This window comes from Neolamprologus brichardi, chromosome 11 (assembly GCF_056152115.1).
Source record: "Neolamprologus brichardi isolate AB-2024 chromosome 11, ASM5615211v1, whole genome shotgun sequence".
Classification (NCBI taxonomy): Eukaryota; Metazoa; Chordata; class Actinopteri; order Cichliformes; family Cichlidae; genus Neolamprologus; species Neolamprologus brichardi.
This window is the reverse complement of record NC_142114.1, coordinates 18,679,571-18,701,265: the sequence shown is the minus strand read 5'-3', so window position 1 is coordinate 18,701,265 and position 21,695 is coordinate 18,679,571. Positions and strand designations below refer to the sequence as shown.

General features: G+C 40.8%; 2 protein-coding genes across 3 annotated transcripts; one reads left to right on the top strand and one right to left on the bottom strand.

Moving 5' to 3' along the window:
• The first annotated feature begins 974 nt into the window (after window positions 1-974).
• Window positions 975-3,699, top strand: si:ch73-54f23.4 (zinc-binding protein A33). 2 transcript variants are annotated; one of them, XM_006802828.2, is made up of 7 exons: window positions 975-1,134; window positions 1,353-1,427; window positions 1,616-1,711; window positions 1,883-2,116; window positions 2,603-2,625; window positions 2,781-2,896; window positions 2,985-3,699. In XM_006802828.2, exons 2-7 carry the CDS (start codon window positions 1,362-1,364, stop codon window positions 3,536-3,538), a joined length of 1,089 nt encoding a protein of 362 aa, XP_006802891.2. In that variant the 5' UTR covers window positions 975-1,134; window positions 1,353-1,361; the 3' UTR covers window positions 3,539-3,699. The 2 variants fall into 2 exon arrangements, with proteins under 2 accessions (XP_006802891.2, XP_006802890.2); XM_006802827.2 differs by having other exon boundaries at window positions 1,319-1,427.
• Window positions 3,700-4,152: 453 nt separating this feature from the next.
• On the bottom strand, window positions 4,153-20,876 carry si:dkeyp-77h1.4 (uncharacterized). The gene is made up of 11 exons (XM_006802829.3): window positions 20,598-20,876; window positions 15,306-15,371; window positions 15,109-15,129; window positions 14,729-15,004; window positions 12,868-12,988; window positions 12,566-12,741; window positions 12,191-12,333; window positions 10,909-11,056; window positions 9,919-10,100; window positions 9,726-9,818; window positions 4,153-9,015 (listed from the first exon to the last, which is right to left on the bottom strand). The coding sequence occupies exons 1-11, from the start codon at window positions 20,626-20,628 to the stop codon at window positions 8,332-8,334; spliced, it is 1,941 nt and encodes a 646-aa protein (XP_006802892.2). The 5' UTR covers window positions 20,629-20,876; the 3' UTR covers window positions 4,153-8,331.
• Between the last annotated feature and the right edge of the window lie 819 nt (window positions 20,877-21,695).

Here is a 21,695-nt window from a genome sequence, read left to right as displayed (position 1 = left end):
GCTTTTATAAATACATATTTAGAGAAAGAAAAGTTTCACATGAACAAATGCAAGCATTAGATGTCTTTTATTTTTTTCAGTATAAAGTATTAGACTTATATTACTAGTAGTAGTTTTTTTCTATGTATTAAGCATTATCTGTATTAGTATTGTAACACAATAGTTTGTGAAACTAGACCTGATTTATTAGGAATCGATCACAATGGCGATCACAAAGCTCATGAAACATCCTTTTATATTCTAAATATCTAAATTTGATAGCCAGCAATGCTTTACAGCTACCTTTATCCTCAGTCAAGAGTTACGTAGCATGCATGCGGGTCAAGACTCTGCATTTTATTAAACCTCCCTGTCCCCTCCACCTGCCGCATGCTGCGGTGCACTGAATTTTCTGCTCAACCTTAGTTCAGCACAGTCACTGGCCAGCACCCAGCACCATGAATTATAGATGAAGAACATTTTGCAGAGATGCTGCTTCAGTGCACGTAGCCCACAGCCAGACCCCTGAGTGTGTGTGGGGGAGTTGATGGGGTGTGGGTGAGGCAGAGATATATATATATATAAAAAAAAGTTTGGATAAGTGGACAGGCTGGAGGGAGGTTTATTTATTTATTTGTTTTTTTAAGACAGAAAGTGAGAAGAAGCAGTGGGGCGCAGATAGTGTTTCTCCAAGGGCATGGAAACGCTGACTGCACCTTTCAAGATGCCACCCCTTGCAGTCGATATAGAACCCGGCAGGGCACCGATAGCGAAACAGCATCTTTTAATGCACCTTCCAGATCAGGCAGATATCAGAGAGCCACCTTGCAAAAATAAACACACACTGTCTCCCTTCCTGGCAAAACAAATGCCAATATGAAACACAATATCTCACTGACTTGCCGCCCCTCTCGTTGTTTCCAAAGACACTGGCAGACAGAAATAGACTCCTCTGTGTCTGCTGCCATAAATCGCTGCTGCCAACCACCCAGCCAGCCAGCCAGCAAGCCCTCCTGGCAGCTCCAGTCATCTGCCTCTCTCCCACCCCTCCATTTCCTCCCTTACTTTTAATGGAGCCATATTTTCTCGAGTCAGGCTGTGGCTGCTGATCTGTGCTTGTCAATACGTTTCCTCTTGTTAATTTTCTGCTTGGATGTACGTCCTCGTTGCTCTAATAGTCTGACTGTATCTCACTGTTGTTCTCGTTGTACTGGCATGCGTGTTTTCCCTCTCTCGCTCCTTTGCTCTCCCTCCCCATATTGATGTGTTTGTGCTGTATGCCATTAATTTTGTTTCTCTCCTTCTAACTCCGTCTTTCGCTCTTATTTCAATTTCACAGAGGTCTTTTTGTTCCTGCTTTGTCCTATACACAGAAAACTGGAATGTACCAAAACCACACTAAAGACACCAACAACAACTGCCAAAAAAGCCTTCTCTGTGGTCAAAAGGTAAGCTTCGAGTTCTGTGGTTTCCACCTGCTGCTGTGTTTGGAACAGTTGAGAGCAGATACATTACCTCTTGAACGTTCTTTATTTTTAGCTTCCTGTTTTTTTAAACTGTTTGCAGTAGGATTCCTGTTCTCTTTGTATTTTATCTGCAAGGTTATGTCTCCTTTGTGTGTGTGTGTGTGTTACAGGAAAAGCTCATCCAGGCTATTAAAAGAATCAAGCATGAGGTAGATGAGTGCAGAGAAGCAGAAAGAGAGACATACATAGAATCAGTGGAAGTAGAGGTACCATCCTCGCCTTATTCATTATCTTTTATCTCTTTTTACACACAATTATTTCAGTTTATTGCAAACTAATTGAGTGTGCTGAAGCCAGCACTGGTTAAACACAGAAACCCTTCAGTTTGACCTACACACTAAATTTCTTTCTTTCCATTTTCTTTATTTGTCTTTCAGAACAGGTTTGATGACCTAGAAAGGGAAATCAGAGCAGAGTTTCAGAACCTCCACCGCTTCCTGGATGAGGAGGAGTGGAGGGACCTGGAGCGACTAAGGAGGGAGAGACAGAAGCAACTGAAACAGCTGAAGGAGAGAGAGAAGAAGATAGCGGGGCAAGGGCGAGACCTGGAAAAAGCCGTCGCAGTGCTCAACAACAAGCTGACTGAGGAGGACAGTCCTAAGCTGATCAAAGTGAGGAAGAGTGTCACTGAATAAGAAGACACGACGTGTGATTGTTAATTAAACTTGGGCTTTTATGAACTTGACTCTAATTATACTCTGCAAAGCTGTGGTGTGTTGATAGGCAGGGTTTATGTGTGTGGTGAGGAGCAGCAGCAATACAGTGCTTTATCTAGAGCCTCTGTTTTCCACCCTGCTCCTTTGACACACTCGCCTTAGAGTAAAAATAACTTTCTATAATTGTTCATCCTCTTTAAACACTTTCACAGTTAGAGCATGCGTGTTTACAAAGGGCCACCCTTACACAACACCACTTTACTGGCACTTATTAGATCAATAAGTATTACATTAGATTTGATTGATTTGATTAAAAAGCAGTTTCTCATTTAGAAAACAAAAGACCAAACAGCAGACACGTGTCCAAATGCAAAGCTTTCTATGAGAAAAGTGCTCTGTTATGTTGTTTTAACTAATCAAGGCTGAATTCTTTTCTTGTAGGAAATTCAAGATCTCATTAAAAGGTACGTTTTCTCAATAGCGTGACTTTAGTAAATAATCTGAATGTTGACATTGCCTCTTAACTCATTTATCCTGTGTGTATGGACGTTTAGCATCTGTGAGACTGTCTTAGAGATGGACCTCCTACCATTTAGTCCTTCCCTCTGTGTCCTAACAGATCTCAGGTCAGCTTTGTTCTCCCAGCGGAGGTGGACACAGAGGTTCGCTCTGGCCAGTTTGTCGGTCCCATCCAGTACAGAATATGGAAACACATGAAAAGCTGCCTCTACCCAAGTATTTCCATACAGCATCATTCATTCGATGCAATACACATGTGAATAAGCAGCATCAGTCACTGTCCTCAATCTGTTTCTGTTTCTAGATATTACATCAGTGACCTTTGACCCTGAAACAGCACACCCGAATCTGATTCTCTCCCAGTCCTGCACTTCAGTTTGGTTCGATGAGGATAAAGACACAAAAGACTTCCAGGCCAACCCGCGGCAGTTTCACTATTACTACTGCTTGCTGGGCCGTGAGGGCTTCACCACAGGGCGACACTACTGGGAGGTCGAGGTTGGGGGCAAGACGGCGTGGAGGCTGGGTGTGGCAAGAGAAGACGTCCCAAGAGGGGAGATGTCTGCCACGGGCACCTCCAACGGCCTGTGGACCTTGGCACTGAAGAGCGGCTCTATCCTAGCCTGCACTGACCCAGACCCGATAAAGATCAAGGTGTCGCTCTGCCTCGTCCGCATTGGCGTGTTCTTGGACTGTGAAAAGGAGGAGGTGACTTTTTATAATGCCCTTACCATGGCACCAATCTACACCTTCTCCATGGGCACTGTGGAGGTACCTCTGTTTCCCTTCTACAACCCATGTGACAAAGATTATGGAAAGAATACAGCACCACTGAACATCTTTATCCCTTCCCTATAAGAAGCTGTTCAGCTGGAACCAAACATTAAGACATTTGCAGAATTAATTACCAATGATTTCATCATGATTTTTCATTTTTAAAGCACCTCTCCAACTGGATTACTTAACATCTTACTCAAAAGTATAATAGCTAGATTAGTCAAAAATCAAATTAATAGTTGCTACAGTGATTCTATCATGTCTCTCATTTTAAGATGAAGAAAGTCCCTCTCATTGATTATGCACTTATTTCCTGGTAAAAGAGGGTATAAATGGAAAAACTCAGTTTATGAAATAAACACAGGTCACTGCTTCTGTAACTTTCCTTCACTCTTTAAGGTTGTCATTTGCAGCCAACCTGGAGCTTCAGGATCCACAGCAGGTGTAAACAGAGCTGTGATGTTCTTACCTTTGGCCTACATATAAATAGCTCTGTGTCCTGTGTCCTGGGGCAGCTATGGAAGCTCAAAACGCACCAGAGGGGATTAATGTGGTCAGAAAGTGACACGTGTTCCCCACAACAAATCACGGCTGACATTGTGTGAGATCTCCGCTTGGTGGGATAGCCCTGAGACGGCACTGTCCTTCTGAAAGGTTGTTAATCGCAGAGAAAGAAAAACTAAGACAGCAAGGCAGCAGATGTCATAATCTTTTGTTTATTCTTAGTATTCCTTTAGACATGAAATAAAGATATTGTCTTTACAAAACATCTGTGTGAAGTGTTGTGCAAAAAGGGAGTACAGAGAGAGAGAGAGAGACCATGTGGGACATCACACCACAACCAGGCCAGGAGCAGGAATTAGAGAGGATCAGAGCAGAGACAACTCACATAGTGCAAGGAGTACCAGTGGTCTTAAAAGTGGTGGGGGGGGGTTTTCTCTAATCAGAGGTGGGTATGAAACCACAATCCCTCTGGCACCAATTAGCTGTAATAACTCTTCCTTCCACTCACCGTCTGCCTCTCTCACTCTCATACTCACTCTATTACTTTCTATTGCAATCACTGACAGCACACAGTAGTGGCGTTGTGTGGAAATGCAGTTTTAGCCACCTCTCATTAACCACTCACAACAACATAACCCAAACCCACACAAAGCTTTGTCATTCATCTGCTGCTATCATGAACTCACTCACAAACTCCAAACTAACCCATAGACACTGTTAATGGAAACACGCTTTGCTTGTATGCTGCCTACAATTAAATCAGACTCTTTTCATCTCTTTTAGAGCCCAACCAACAAAAGAGTTTAAAGACCGGAAGCAATACTTTAAATTTAAAAAATGCTATTTTCTTTCAGACACATCAATCATAAACAGATTTCCCAAACATTTGTCCATTTGCCATGTGCGGTTACTTCTAATTTGACAATGCAGTTTATGTATATATATATATATATATATATATATATATATATATATCTTGAGTTGGATCAGCTTTTTTTGCGTTCTAAACGTTGATCCTTGAATTTGCTATTTACCAGAAGGCTACCAGATGCTGACAGCTGTGGTTGCAAAAAGGCATAAGGTCCTATAGAAGTCTATAGGAAAACAGCTTTCTGGGTTGACCTCTGTAAAGACTTTCCTGCTGATTTTGAGTAATACTGAAGAAAAATCTTTCTGGTGATATGTCGGTCAGGCTCTAATCACTTTGATCGCACACATTTCTTTCACATTAACACATCTTAGGTTAGCCGGCAATTTTTGCTTTGTTCATTGAGGTGTGCAAACTGCATATTCTGGATCAGTGAACATCCTCCTCACTAAAAAGGTGCCATTAGGATGCGGCTAACGACAGAGCACAGGCCAACTATCCAATATACATTTTAGGCACTAAAACAAAGACAAAGAGTCACTTGAATATCTCAGAGTTACAATAAGTTTTTACAATATTCTTGTGGCTTCCATCACATTCACACTCATGAGTTAAACACTGCACTTTTTGTTTTTTTCTCTTCACACTGCAAGACGACTGAAGCAGGCACATGGATACTTTGCTCACAACAAATGGAGAAGCACACATGAGAGTTTCGTTTCTGTACAAACTCCCTGTGCATAGATTCAGCACACACTCGCTCATAAATCACACGCACACTTATAGATACGTGCATCATAGGCATACGGACTTTAAAACGCACACAACGATGGCGACATTAAAAACACCACTCCTGTATTCGCGCACACTGACACAACGTCTGGACGATAGAAGCGGAACGTGTCGTGGGCATGCTGCAGTCAATGCTGTAAATGACACTGGTTAAACATTATTAATATGTAAATAGTGTGAGAGATACGGTGTGCTGACAGCAGCGGATAATAACTGGTCTAAAATGGGCTAATACAGTCTCGATGGGAATTTACAATATTTGGAAGTTGATTTAGTTCAATACATTAGTGAATATTAGTATATATAGTATGTGTGTATATTTATATAATTATATATATATATTTATATATTAGATTTAAGTTTGTAGAGAAATTTAAATGATTTTCTTTTTTTAATATTAAGTATGACACATTAAAAACATTCAGCCTCATGGTGGGGAGGGGTTACACTTGCATACACATGCAGTATTTACAAGGCTGGAGTCCATGTTTGCGTTTTACATGTGTGTGTCTGTATCTGTGAGTATTTATATGAAGAGCTTTGTTAGTACTGCCAAATAGCATTGTGGTTCCCACACAGATGCAGGCTGGAGAGCAGGCGTATACGTCTTTGTACACATATTACATTAAAAGACCTTTGTCCATGTGTAATACATCTGACTTATTGACGCTGTTAACCCATCTAATGCTGAGGCACCTTGAGTTTATTTTTGTATTTTTGTATTTTGTATTTTTTGTAATTTTAGTTTATTTATTCTGTTGCTCTTGGTATCAAATCTGACATCTAAATCGAGCTCATTTTATGGCTTTTTCAGATGCTGACAAAACACCTCATATTCATTTACTCATAAGAAAACTCTTTTAGTAAGGAAAGCTATAAAGAAAGGCCAGCTGACTGTATACGGATCTACTTTTAGTTTCCCTACATTCCTCTGACCATTTGATCCAACATGCTTTTTTTGATGTACACACTGTCAGTGTGTACATCAAACACTGACAGTCACTGGTTTGCCACTGGTCAGTTAAAACATGAAGTAGGGACGTGCACATTAAAACGAACCTGCACACCTCCTCTTTACCAGAAGTACCAAAAGAGTTTCAGCTGAAATTGCATTGACTGGACATCCTGAATACCAGGTCAGCTCAACACAGACAGTGTCATGGATTTGGTGAAGGCTTCATACTGCTGGTTTTTGAAGCCAGTGAGGCATAAATATTTAGTTTCTGCCAAGTTTTACAGCATTTATGTAAGCGAGCAAAAATGAAAGCAAGCAAATGAAAGCAGAATGAGGGAGAAGAAGAAAGGGGCGTGAGGATAAAGAAAGGAAGGAAAAGTGAAAGGCTAAAATCCCCTCTACATAATGCATGATTACCTCCGAATTAGTCTCGCAGTTTTCATTTGTCACGATATGGGGTGAAATACAAAAAATGCTGAGGATTTTTTATTTTTTCCAAAAGTCCCTGGATCCAGATTTGGATGACATTCAATAACTGAGCACTTCTAAGACGGGCCAAGCCCAGCTCTTTTAAAATTGTCACATGAATCCACTAATACCTTTTGTAAATTAATCAATCAACCAAATCAGTCATATAGCCTCCTTGGTGGTCGTAGTAACAAAAAAAGAAGAGTGAACAACGGCAAAGAAAAAAAGAAGGTGGTGATAACAGCAGAGGAAAGACTGAAGGAAAAAAGAGCAAAAGAATCATGCTCTAACTATGTGAACTTACCACACACTTTTATTTTATATTTCATACTGCAGGCATGGGGTGGTCCCTTTAAGCTGCTGGAAGTTTTAGCTGTTGTGAGTTTCCCATTAAATTGTAAGAGTGCTGGGATTTTTATGGAGCTATGGGGAAATCCAGATCAAAGACAATAAAGTGGATGATCCGGACTTGAGGGATCAGCCCGTAAAACACAATTTAATCGTCTGAAATTTCCGCTGGGAGTGTGAATCTCAATCTCAAAGACTAGAAATAATGTGGTTAGTATTTTTAGTATAAGTGTGTGTGGTTAATGTGATAATGCACTGTGGATGTTTCTAGAGGACTGGCTCAAGTGAATGAAATCCAAAATTGAGCTATGTATAAAACTTCACCAGCAGTGTGATCTGATGGGGTTTTTAGTTCATTTTGATGATATCGGTGCCATCACATATTTTAGGAGGCTTAAGATGACACCAGCTGAAAGATTTTATCTGCTTCATCCATGTGCTGTTCATGTGCTGCTAGAGGAACAAGCGTCGAAATGAGAAATGATGGTTAGTTAGGGTCAAATAAACTGTTGTAGTGAGCTGTTTCAATGAAATGTCGTAAACCTTTTAGGATACTTTAGAAAAAGACTTCATGTGGAGTAAACATTTTAGTTGTAAACTCTGCAAAGGATTGAACTTGCAGTTTGGCAGTTTAACTTTGAAAATGAACAGAAAAACAAGGCTGCGAGGCGTGTACAACTAAAATGTTTAACAATCAAAAGCCATGTTATGTGAAGCGTTTCTGAGCCAGAAAGTCTCAAAGGTTTAAGTGTTAGTTACAGATAAGTGAGATTATCAAGGTAATACTGTGTTCAGGCATTAGACATGTTAAATCGAAGTCCTCGCCCCAGCTGCAGTGGTTTCCTCATCATTTGGTAAGGGGTGTTCGATTGTCTACAGTAGTGGTGAGCGGTGGAGAAGATCTGTGGGGCTTCCTTTGTGTTTTTGAAGGGGCACTTCTCAGGTGGTAGTAGTTGAATCCTCAGCTACGGTGCCATCTTTGCCCGCCTCCAATATGGCACCACTAGCTTTCAGCTCCACTTCAGGGGTTTTAGGAGCGACTGCTTTTGGAGCTGAGCCTTTGATAATATCAGCGTGATCCGGGCTCAGTTTGGAATCCGGTCCAGGTTCGGGCGTGCCGTTGGTAATTGGTTCTGGTGTGGTTGGCTTGGGGTGCTCAGGGGTGGGAGTAAGGGCACTCTTACTCTCAGGGGTTGGAGTGGTGGCTTTGGGAACAGTTGGTTTAGGCTCTGGGATTGGGCTGGGCGCAGGTTTTTTATCGGCCTGGGGTTCTGGGCTTGGGGCTGGACTAGGTTTAACAGCTGCTCCTTTAGGCACATCCAACTTTTCCTCCACAGGTTTATCAGGAGTTTTCTTGGTCTCCGGGGCTGGGGTCACTTTAGTTTCAGGTACAGGACTGGGCTTAATTTCCACAGCTGGTGGAGCACTTGGCTTGGATTCGGCAGCAGGCGGAGGACTTGGTTTGGTTTCAGGAGCAATAGAAATGCTTACAGCCTCAGAGTCAGGGATTTGATCAGGGGCCTCAGTGTCAGTGTCCAGGGGGAGAGCAGTGTTAAAGCCAACGCCGGAGTCACTGGTCTCTAGATTACCAACTCCAACTTCTTTAGAGGAAACCTCGAGACCCTGAGGGTAGGAAGACACGGTCAAGCAAGTTTGTTTGTGTCTATTAACAACAAATTGATTCAAAGTTGCATTAGATATAAAAAGGGGACATAAAAAGGCACATATACAAAAGATTTAAAACCACAAAATAAACTGGAAGATAATAAGCTAAAATCGAATAAAATAGGAGAGTACATGTCACAGCGAAGCTACAGTGCAATGCAAGGTTTTAACAAATGTAACTTAAGGTAAGGTGTAAAATGCAGTGGCAAAGAAATGTTTTCAGCCTTGATTTAAAAGAACAGAGTTTGGGCAGACCTCAGGTTTTCTGGGAGATAGTTCGAGAGATGTGGCGCATAAAAACGGCAAAGCTCAAAGATGCTTTGACATGTTTGGCTGTTTGTTTGCTTGACCTATCCCAAAAGACCTGAGGAGACAGAACGACTCATGACACAGCAGCACATCAGAAAAGTATTTTGGCCCTGAATCATTCAAGCCTTTGAAAATCATAGTGATAGTGTAAAATCCATTCTTCGTCAGATAGGAAGCCACTGCAAAAATCTGAGACCTGGACTGACGTGATCCGCTTTCTCGATCTTAGTGGGGACTCTAGCAGTAGCGTTCTGAATAAGCTGCGACTCTCTGTAAACGCTTAGAACAGCATAAGAGTTGAGACATCATTAGAAACCTCAGTGACTCAGTTTTAAGTGGGAAATAACACATTTCCTTACTTTAATATCCACCTCAGTGCTCTGTGACTTCTCCGTGTTGTCAGCCTGGGAATGCTTGGATTCCTCGCTCATTTTGGTGATGTTCTTGACCACCTTTGAAGACGTACACAGAGCAGAACTTGTCATTATATCCGAGCACACTCTATCCTTATGCTCTTCATCACATTGTCAGTAGTGTATTTCTTTCTCCAACCTGTCTGAAGGCCTCTCCTTCCTCCTCTTTTCCAGCGTTTTGGGCAATCTTCTCCAGGGCGGCAGCCCTCTTGGCCCTTTTCTTCACTTTGATCAGACAGGACAGCAGGCAGACCAGCAGAAGGAAAGCCAGCAGGCCCAGCAGGGCTATGATGGCCACATACAGTGTCTCCAGCTTATAGGCTACAAGGACACACGGCAGAAAATATTATTAATATTAATATTTCAACCGACTTCTCATTGATGTGTTGAAAGTCTATTACTTGCATACAGAAGACAAATTCCAGAAGTTTTCAGCCCTCATTACTTCACAGGTACAGGAGATGGCCACATGACATTTTAAGGGCTAAATTGCACATTTAATTTTACTAAGCTTAAATGGCTTAAATTCACAATCTAAGCAAAAATTAGCAAAAATGTATTGCCTATGGTGTAGAGTAGACTTATTGTTCTCCGATAATTCACCGGAGAAAAGTTTTAAAAGATTATATTTTGGGTAAACTTTAAAGGGTCATATCATCATGTGGAAGAGGTGGCTGGTCAAAACAGGGTAAGGCATATGAAATGTCTCATTTCTACATATTTTTTAAGCATTTTTACTTTTATTAAACACTTAAGATCACATCCACGGTTAACCATTTATGCTCCCTTTCACACCTATGGTCAACCTAGAATTACTAACTAACATAACAGTCATCCAAAGACAGTCTTCACAGTCTTCTAATTTAAAGTCATGTTAGAAATGTGATCATTGAGGGCTTAAAAATTCAGGAAAATAAGGCGAATCAAAAAACACCAAATTTGAATTTACACATTTTAAACTTGAATTTTGAAGCTAACATTTTGCATGACTTTAAACAAATCAACTCCCTTTGTAGGGTTCAGCTAGGGGGATTTTTCAGATCCAGTGCATTTTAGATGGAATCACCTTCTACCAGCATAAACAGCAATACAACCCAGTCTATTAGTGTTTTCCCCACTCCTTGCTTACGTTTAATTTCCAAGAAGACAGTAGATACAGTGAAATTCTGTAGGTCCTTAATCGTGAACAGGCCTTCATCTTTATCATTGACGTCATCCAGAATGACCAGTGAGCCCTCCAGAGACAGACGATTCTCGAAACCCAGCTCTGTTTGGGCCTAGAGTGAAAAAACAAACATTTTCACACTTGGCATCAAATACAGAAATCCTGATTAGAGCAATAAACATTAAACGTGAATGACTGATGAGAAATGGAATACAAACCTAGTCATACTGACTGATACAAGGATTTAGCTCTTAAGTAACATAAACAACACACACAGTCTGTTAGAAGCATTTATCAGCTATGAAACAGCCTGACCTTCAGCACAGGCACTTAGAAAAGCTGCAATTACTCAGCAGGTTACAAATAATGAGAAGAAGAATATGGGCAAATGTCGTAAACAACAAGAGGCACACATAATTACAATAGTACTTATAAAATTTGCTTTTACAATATGTTTGAAAAATGAATGCTTTTTTATGCTTTTGTGCATAATAATATGTATATATTTTTATATTATACACCACAATATAGGGTATAATTTGTAAATGGCAGCTAGTGTGTAGATACAATACCTGTGGATATAAAATAATCAGCCGCAGCTTTTAATCTTTGAATTCAGGTGTATAAAATCAAGGACCGACTCATGCAGTCTGCCTTTACATATAGAGTGAATATAAATCCCATTAATCATGTTGTATTAATACCTATGAATTAGCTCAGTTTTATTATTAATTTTATAATTAACTTTAATTATTAAAGTTAAAGCCAACCTGTTAACATTATTAAATTAAAGTGGATGTTTATGCTCATTTCATGCCATATTTTTTTCCTGGAATTAGTTGTTTGGTATGAATCTTAGTTCAAAATAATCCTTATTTATCTGATACTCAAAGGGCAGCCACGTAGACACCCCCCCCCCCCCCCCCCCCCCCCCCCGCCCCTGAAACTAACTGTCCTGATCACCATCAGTATGTGAAGATGTTCCTTACAATAACAGGTTTAAACAGCAGGTGGTTGGGTTTGCCGTGTTTCCGAGACGATAAAAAGAAATTCCCTTTCACTGAAATTTTAAAAAGCCTTAAATTGAAAGATTACACATGCTGACCTTTTTTAAAACTTAAGCCATGTTTAAAATCAGCATCCACATTCGTAACAGTATATGGCAGAAAACAAGGAACAGAAATGACGTACAAAAATGAAAGAGTCATAGCTGGACTATAGTGGGGGGGGAAAAGGCTCTAATTACAGGTGTAAATTCTCCTTTGTCCAGCAGCAGGCGCAGTGTGGAGTCACTCTTGGGGCTGTAGTAGAGGTACACCAAGGAGCTGTTGAGTATCAGGTTGATCTTCAGTTTGTTACCGCGTTGCACTTTCACAAACTCTTTGTGCTCTGAGACACAAAGAGGCAGAAAAGAAGGAGGGACATTTGATAAATAAATCACAAGTCTGTTTACAGCTCCATGGATCATCTGAAATGCATCAGCCCGCAGGAGCCCATTAATGTTTCCGTCTTTAAAAAGCCATTATGGCAGCAGGGGAGGGGGGGGGTTAGAAGCTCATTTAAAACAAGCCAAGTGTAGGAGAAGAACATAGGCATGAGGTGTCTTCATATGTGCTCTCACCTTTGACATTGAGACAGACTTTCCGTTCAATACGACCTTTGTTATCCCTGACAGTGTAGCTACCCTCATCTGCATCTGTAACACCGCTGAGGGTGACATATAGACCACCGGCGCTGACGCGACCCTGATAGCGCTCCGGTGATGTCCCTGCAGCAGTCAGCACCACCAAACCTGGTCTGCAGGAGGGGAAGTCAAAGAGGAGGAGCTTTTTCTCAACCTTTCCTGTTACCTCTGTCTCACTGAATGTACATCAATGTTGCAAAATGTCATTACATATTCTCTTGGGTTAAAATATCACCTACTTAAATGTCTCCCTGGCCTCTGTAGCTCTGGTTCTGTATTCAAGGGTGATGGGAGGATTCACCCCTGACAAATGAATACTGAATTTGTCTCCATATTTGACCATCTGCTCAACGGTGCAATCTAGAAGATAAAAGCGGAGAAAAACACTTGATTAAGTGGACAGAAAACTGTCTGAAATTTTCACAGAGATGAGCAGAGACAGAGTGACAGTTTACTTGAGAAGGGAGTAAAAAAGAACAGGAAGGATGATGTAACAGATGCTGCAAAAAGAGGACAAAGGATCCAAAAATATCAGAGTTACAGGAATGAAGGGGAAGTAATGCAAACCAAATAAAGTGAAAGACAGTAAAGACGAGATAACGACAGGACACCAGCAGGCAGGGAAGGAGAGCGGAGTGGGTTGGTGGTAAAAGAGCTGCATAATTACTGCAGGGCAGCTTCACTCTCTACACACAAACACACACATACCTCTTCATCACTTGATTTCACATTTCCTCTCAACATATGGTACACAGCGCTGCGCTATGGTCGCTTTTATCAATATTGGGTTTGAGCCCACCGCTCCTCCTCCCAGCCCAAAATGCCTTCTTCACATTTGTGTGCAAGTCTAATCTCTACAGAGTCAACATTGCTGCAACTTGTAATTCTCACAGGACAAACAGGATGTGCTAACAGTATGTTTATTAAGCTGCTGAAATTATTATTGAAAGCACAAGTAGTAGCAACAGCAACATATACCTAGTATCAAAAATATCTGTATTAAAGGTATTTAGTGGGTTTAAGAAGGCGTGTCTGTCTGTGTTTTGGAAATATTAACAAATTGTATGTGACTAATCGTCTTTGACGATGTTCAGATGCTGTTTTAGAGCACTAGTAAAAACATGCAGTAATTGTTTTCTGCATGACTTTATCGGTCTCTCACATCATCGTGGAGGAATTTGGCCCACTATTCTTTACAGTGTTGCTTCAGAGCATTGAGGTTTGTTGGCATTCATTTGTGCACAGCTCTCTTAAGGTCCCACCGCAGTATTTTAATAACATTGAGGTCAGGACATTGACCGGGCCATTGCAACAGCTTGATTCTTTTCTTTTTCACCCGTTCTGTTGTAGATTTGCAGCTGTGCTTGGGATCATCGACCTGTTGCTTGACCCAAGCTTCACCTAAGCTTTAGCAATCAAACAGATTGACTTTAGAGAACTTTGGTATACAGAGGAGTTCATGGTCAGCTCAACGACTGCAAGGTGCCCAGGTCCTCTACCAGCAAAATAAACCCAAATCATCATCCCTCCACCACAGTGCTTGAAAGTTGGCACGAGGTGTGTTTTGATTAGATGCCACTGCAAACCAAAGCCATGCTGCCGTGTTCTTTGTAGAGATAAAAGGCTTTCCCCTGGCAACCCTTCCAAACAAGCCATAATTGTTCAGTCTCTTTTAATTGTACTTGATGAAGTTTAACATTTAACATGCTAACTAACCGAGGCCTGTACAATCTGACATGTAGCTCTTGGGTTTTTTGGAGCGTCTCCGACCTTGGAGTGAACTTGTTGAAGCTTGCTCTCTTGAGAAAATTGGCAACTGTCTTGACTTTTTTCCACTTGTGAATAATCTTTCTCACTAATAAACCTCAGAATGCTTGTCTGATGTCTTTCCTCCATGGCAGTGTGTTAAACACCTGGATGCTGCAGACCTGCAAACTTTTCTTGATTCCTAATCAAGTATCAATTATGTTATTATATCAATTATGAGATTATTACTGTATTTGTAAAAATACAGTAAAAACAGTATTTAATTTAGGTGTGATTTTGTGGGTTTTTAGGAATTCTGTCACCATGTTTAATGTGTGTCTTGTTATTCTGTACCTCGGACTGTAAGCGACATGCGTTTGACATCGTCTGGCTTCTCTAGATTCTTCACGGTGTACACGCCCTCATCACCCTCACCCACAGCCTCTATAAGGAGATGGGTGTTGCTGCGGTCGAGTTTAGGCCGACTGTGGACCACTTTGCCTTCCCTCATCAGGTGCACATCCTTTGACCGAGGAGCAGACTTGTTATGAAACGTGACCTCCACATTTTGGGAGGGTAGTAGGATGTGGAAATCCTCTCCGTGGAATAAGGTGTAAGCTTCCTCATCAGCTGGTTTTCATGGTGAATAAAGCAAAGAAACAAACAAACATTTGAGTAAAGCTCACAATATATATGAGACAAATCAAAAAGTATCTCTCAGACACACGTTTTACCTTTTAAGGGGGCAGAAAGAGCTGGAAACAAAGACAAAAGAGCATTAGAGTTAAACTGATATGAGTAATATTTTACAACCTTTTCATCAGTTAAACTTAAATAAAAATTTCTAATTCCTCTTATAGCATAAAATTTACTAATATAACATCTAATTGCATGTCTTGTCAAAAACAAAACATGCTAATAATGGCCTTACCCGTGGTGACCAGAAGGCTAAGCACGATCACTCTGAATGTCCCCATGATAGTCGATTCTTTAGCGTCTGGAAAGAAAAGGGAAGATTAATTATGTTCAGATTAAATCACAATAAAAGCCAAAGGTACTTATTTTCCTTCATACTTGAACATAGTTTATATTTAAGTAGGAAAATTACTTGGATATCATGAAAACCCATTAAGTTCAGTGCCTCAAACAGGAAACATCTAAAAACAGAAAATCAACAAGACAATGATGACTTTTACGAGACCCTGTGGAGGTTTACAGCAATGCTCAGTTGATATTGATGGTTTGAATGGCTGGCTTTCATGCCAACACATCAGAAGCAACGCAACAGGGGGCTGCAGCAAAAATAACCATCCTATGGTGTTTGAAAGCCCAGGAGGACCAGGAGGAAACGCCTGCAGTGACCACAGCTTGACAGTGCAGCGTTTAGTAGCACACTAGCTATATACTTTAAAAAGATCACGATAAATTGAAATGTGTACATCTTTGATCTCATAATATATGTATGACCTTGTTTAATTATTTATGTAAAAGAACGTGTTTTGAACCTCTACGCAATACCTCTAAGGCTGAAAGTGCCTTTCCTCTCTTTTATCTTATTCTGTACAGGTAAAGACTTAAATTAGAAAAGATCTAACCGTCCAAAAAAAACTGTCTGCGAAGAAGAGACTGTATGCAGGGGCTTTTGGAGTCCCTTCATTTTCTTGGTTCTAATTACAGGTTTTACACAAAATTGGTGCTTGAAATGCAACTTTTGTTGACAAAATAGGATATAATAGCACACAGTTCTGTGTAAAAAAGTCTTGAGCCACCCTTTTTTTCAGATCTCAAGTTATTTCATTGGTTTTAGTTAGGCTACTTAACACTTATCCTATGACTCAATCCAAGGATAAAAAAGGCACCTAACTCAAGGGATTAGCCAGTGTTGTGTCTCAACATTACAATGTAATAAAGATAATAATAAATGATAGCTATAATAAATGATTTGTTCCCATTTCTTTAATTTTAATCCATAAAACAGCTTATTGCAGCATGACAATGATCCCAAACTCACTGTCAATGCACTAAAAGTATACCTGGTTAGATATCAGTCATTGATTGGCCTCCCCAGAGCCTGGATCTCAATCTCACTGAAGCAATGTGGGGTCGCTGTGACAGAAAACAGAACAGAAGGCAGCCAACATCCAAAGAAAAGCTTTTAATGTCCTTCAATAAGTCTGGAGAAGCCTTCCACAACTACTTAAAGAAATTATAAGAAAGCTTGCCTAAGAGAGTTCAGGCTGTGTTATACACTGAATTTCACTTTCAAGCCTTTTACAATCCTACTGAAGTACTAAATGACAATTTATGTTTCAATAAATTATTGCCCTTTTTTGTATTTTTGAATCAAACCATAGAGCACTGAGGGGTTGTTCGAGATTTTCTGCTCAGTACTGTACATAAGCTTTAAATCGGGGTTTTAGGTTTATGTTTTAAAGCTTTTCTTAAAGCTGAAGAGAGGCTCTTTCTTGTTAGGAATATGTAAATATTTATGAGGCCCAGATGTCTTTGGGTCAGTTTCAAGAGCTGCTCATTAATAACATGCCCGAATGTCTGAATGTGACCACAGTATAAAGGTGATCTGGGTAACAGTTTGACTGGTTTTCCCATAGGAATTAAAAAAAAAAAAAAAACAAGGTCTCTGTTGGGGAAGAATTCAGCTGAAACACTGAAGGGATTATTGTGATGTGAAGTGCCTTCTGCTACACAGAGGCAGCACATCAAGACAGTTTGTGCAAAAGAGATTTTTGCTGCAGTTTCATTTACAAAGCCCAGGAGGGGCCTGGGAGGGAACACCTGCAGTGCTCACAGTCACACTTAGCAGCAGATAATAAACATGCAGTAAGGATTAAAGTGTCGCTTTGTAACACTGCAGACATCACAAGACATCCCGTTCTTGCTGGAAGTGATGAAGCACGCAGCCATCTTCACACTGTCTATTAGGCTGATCGTGTATTTCCGGTATGCCGGCCATCTAACTGGCTTTGGAGAATATATTTCTTCAAAGCCTAATACTAAAAAGGCTCTCGTTGTTCCTTATTATTTAATTACAGTAATTAGCATTTCACAGTGTATTAATCTGACAACCAGAACTGCTGTTACCCAGAAGGCCTCATGCGACCCTCTGCAGTGTGTCTGCCACATTTTCACACGGCACTCTGGGCAGAAAGCCTAAAAGCCCACTGATTTTATTGTATCTGAAATAAAATATGGAACAGAGCTGCGTCACACAGAACACTGTCTCGTGGCAAATGAATAAGTGGTGTCCATTCATCACTAAAACTCAAATTACACTGTAATTGTATAACAACAGTCCCCATCTTTGTTTTTCTTCTGCTTGAACCCTTTGTTTGAAGCTGCTGCATCATGCACTGACTGTGACATTTAACCAAAAGAAACCACACTGACCCTTGAAGAAGTCACCATTTAATTAATCCAGCAATCTGAGACGCAGGATTGGTTGGGTGTGAAGAGAACGAAAGGGGAACCGTTTGTCTCAGCAGTTGGTCTCAGGGAGTCGCAACGGACAATCTGGTGTTTCTGTGCAGGATATGTGAACCAAAAAAATAAAAAATCTTCTTGTTTTTTTTTTTAGCGTTTGAAGCGAAACATGAGAAGACGAGGCCTGCTTCACTGAGCATGAACATGCATGCACATGACAACACGGGCATTAAGCTATAATATAATTTTATTTATACACTGCCCTGTGGGATGCCAACATAGGCACAGACTAGCATGCCATCTGCCACCCTTGCCTGACTTTCTCTCTCCTTTCCCCAAGCTTCATTCACTCTTCGTTCCACCTCACTGGCCTCTCCGCTCAGTCTCCTTCTGTTTTTTCTTCTGTTTTCTCACTTCTGTCACCATTTTCGCATCTACAGATATTACCTTTGTCACGTAAAGGAATGTTATTTTACTGTCACTATGTTATTATTCACATGCACGGTCATTATTTCATCATTACTTCATTAGTCTGTATCACTTATCATCAGGTTATCATCAATATTATCATGTATCATTTATCATTTAGTATATTTGCCAGAGCACGCAGAATAAAACACATTCACAGTAAGTCAGATGAGGACGCTGAACTTTCATTAGCCTGGACCTACAATCTTACACAACGGCACACTCGTCTTACACAATTGTTATGTTCCCAAATACTGATGATTGGAAACATCTGGTTTTAAGTCTGGGAAAGAGTTGTTGTTCTGAAGAAGGTGATTTCCAGGAGTTGTTCTGACGTCATAAAGGCTATAAAGCTTTCTGTAAACGGGCAGAAAGGGAAGACCGGCTTCCCACACTGTATAATAAGTGTGTGTTTAATAAATCACTTTTTGGACACCCCCTAGGACTCTGTCTGCGCTTACTTTTCTTTCCAAATCAAAAAGAACCTTACACCTTCTACCACCGTGACCTTGTTCAACTCACCCTGTCTTCTTCAGCTGCCTTCTTTAACTTTCTGTGCTTCTGTTTGACAGCTTGGTGTCATTTCTCAGTGTCTCTCCGCTACATTTTGTGTTCTCACTATGACTTTTCTCAACCCGAATCCCATGCCTCCTGTCTCAGGGCAGCTGTTTCATTTGCCACTTTCTCTGAATTTTCTCTGGCTCTCTCTCACTCTCTCTCTCTTATCGTGTCTCTTTTATCCTCTCCTCCTCCTTATCTTATATAATCCAAGCCAATGCATCCCACTCTGAAATCAAAGCCCGTGCCTGTTCCTTCAAACGCCAAACTCCCTGCTTACGGGAGACACAGTCAGATCTTTGTCCATGGCCTTTAAAGAGGCGGAAATGCCTTCAGTGACTGCAAATGTGGGGCAACTACAAAGCAAACTCTGTCTTTAACCTCCATCATTTCTCCTTCATTTTCACTTAACTCGTTTTCTTTGCACGGGGAACACGGGGTCACGTCCCCCTCGTGCTGAGTAGGCAAGCTAGCTCAAGCTCAGGTGAGCTCAAGCAGGTTTACACAGAAGTACGTACTGCACCCTGCCTTCACAGAGCTTGCAATTTATAAATCATGAGGAATCAAAAAAAGAAAGAAAGAAAGAAAGAAAAAAGTATTGTTGCATCAAGAGACACATGTGGGAGTGGATGAAAATGGTGCATTTGATTGCATCATACGTCAAAAACGAGCTTGGAGGTTTCCCCTTTACCAAAAGAAAGAATGGTGAAACATCACTGCAGATCTCCTCTTGTTGAAAAAGAAAACAAAACAAATTCAAAGATCTCGTCCAAGCGAAATCAGAGAGTTTCATTTATGTACCATTTAGTAGAGGAAGCCTGTAGCAGCTGACAACCTATTTTCTTACAAAGCTCGCTGCAGTGAACTAAAGGATGAGACAGGTTTCCACCATATTGCTTGCACCTGTCAGATTCATTAAAATCAATGGACATGAGGGAGGAGCGGGGAGGTGGAGGAGGAGGGAGCTGGTGGAGCTATGTGCAGCATTGACAAACATGGTAGGAGAGGTGATGAAAGAAAAGATGTGAGATATATTCATGCTTAGGATGAAATAATTGTGCAGTGATAGAAAAAAAATGACTGGTTGGATTTGTTGGGTTTTGATGCTGTGCAGCAATGGCCACAGTTTACGAGCAGGACTGCAGGCAGAGGCAAGGCAGAGACAGCCTGTAGGCCAAGGCTTCCTCTGAGAAATGAAGCTATAAACCAAGCCTTTAAGTCTTAACAGAACATTTACCCAATAGACCACACAACTAGTACCACGAGACACTAAAATAAATATATCTATATAATTTCCATATAATGATTAAATTACCAGCAATAATTAAATCAATCAAGTGTTAAACCTGCTTAGATGAGCCTGCATGTTGTTAAAAATGAACATTTCCCCATCCACAATTTACATTTCTGAATTATTTTTTTGAATTTTAATTTAAACAAGATGAGTTTTATATATATATATATATATATATATATATATATATTGAAATATTTATATTGAAAAAATAAATATCCACAAAGCCCGAGCTCCACGCCGGGACCGTTTAACAGGTAACATATTTTCACACCTCTCCTCGTTCCCAGTAAAGCGTGCACTTGGTGATAAACCCCGCAGCTCGGAGTCTTATCAGCCACCTCAGAGCCGGGACAGCGCATCAGGCAAAAAACTGCAGAATTTAACCCGTCACGTACCGGCCACGTTTAAGGCACACATCCGTACATGTATGTGAAGAAAAACGGCGCTCTGCGGCGCACTTACCTTTGAGTGGCCGGCTGGAGTTGCGGTGCATTCACGGAGCAGACTGTCGGGATGCTTTCAGAGGTGAAAATCTGTGCGGACGTCGCCTGATTTCTCCCTCGTCGTCTCCCTCCCTTGCAACCTCGCCCCCCTCAAGAGCAGCACTTCACGACTCGGGCTCAACATTTGGAAGATGTTCAGAATATGTCGGGCTCTGCTCCCTCTCGGAGCCACTCGACTCGTGTCGGGAAACACCGGACACCCTTCGTCCGCGCGATACCTATGGTCATCTGACAGCTAGGGGGGGTATTTAACGAGGTACCAGCCAGGTGATACACGAGGATACTAATAGAGCACAAAGCTGTTTATTGCACAGCATTGTCCACTACACATTCCTGTACATATACTGATCCACTTTAATGTCATTATTAATGTTTTTACTGCATTTAGTAAGCCTTTAAAAAAAATATGGTTTTACTTCGTTATATATCGTTGATATGTTTATATGTACTTAATTTTTTTAATAGGCTATATTATCTTTAATCTGAGACATGCTTTTACCTTATTAAAGTATTTGTTGTTTACCTACTTTATCTACCTACTGTTTTTACCACATATCTTTTATACAAACACAAAAAATTGTCCATCATTTCCTCAAACTATTGCTTTGTTTGCTTTTTTGCCAAGAAGATGCCAGAAAAGGGAGAGCCACTTATGCCATTTGGGGTCACCACAGTAGATCATCCATCTTCATCTCACCCTATTCCAGGTATCCTCTTCTTCCATACCAAACCTCTGCATGTTCTCCTTACATCCACTCATCTTCTTGGTGGTCTTCCTCTTATATTCCTGCCTGTTGGCAGCTCTGTCTTTAAGATCCTTTATCCACTTCACCTTTCCAGCTCTCTCCGTTTCCTGGTCTTGTTTTGCTTCTGATTTCTGTACCTCTTCTTTCTGCAGCATACCTCCACTTCACCGGGCTTTCCTCCACATCATCTCTCTGTAGTTAAAACCCTTCCACTCATCACCCTTGTTCTTTAAAATCAGTATCAGTACACATCTCCATTCCTCAGACATCCTCTCACCCTCCAAGGGCGTGTCAAAAATATGGTCAAAAAG

Excerpts from the sequence above, each read along its gene's own strand:
- si:ch73-54f23.4 (XM_006802828.2), top strand. The coding sequence starts at position 1,362 with ATGTACCAAAACCACACTAAAGACACCAACAACAACTGCCAAAAAAGC. Across the intron at positions 1,428-1,615 it reads GCCTTCTCTGTGGTCAAAAG|GAAAAGCTCATCCAGGCTAT; the intron begins GTAAGCTTCGAG and ends TGTGTGTTACAG. Across the intron at positions 2,117-2,602 it reads ACAGTCCTAAGCTGATCAAA|GAAATTCAAGATCTCATTAA; the intron begins GTGAGGAAGAGT and ends CTTTTCTTGTAG.
- si:dkeyp-77h1.4 (XM_006802829.3), bottom strand. The coding sequence starts at position 20,628 with ATGCACCGCAACTCCAGCCGGCCACTCAAAG. Across the intron at positions 15,372-20,597 it reads CTCCAGCCGGCCACTCAAAG|ACGCTAAAGAATCGACTATC; the intron begins GTAAGTGCGCCG and ends TTTTCTTTCCAG. Across the intron at positions 9,819-9,918 it reads AAGGAGAGGCCTTCAGACAG|GTGGTCAAGAACATCACCAA; the intron begins GTTGGAGAAAGA and ends ACGTCTTCAAAG.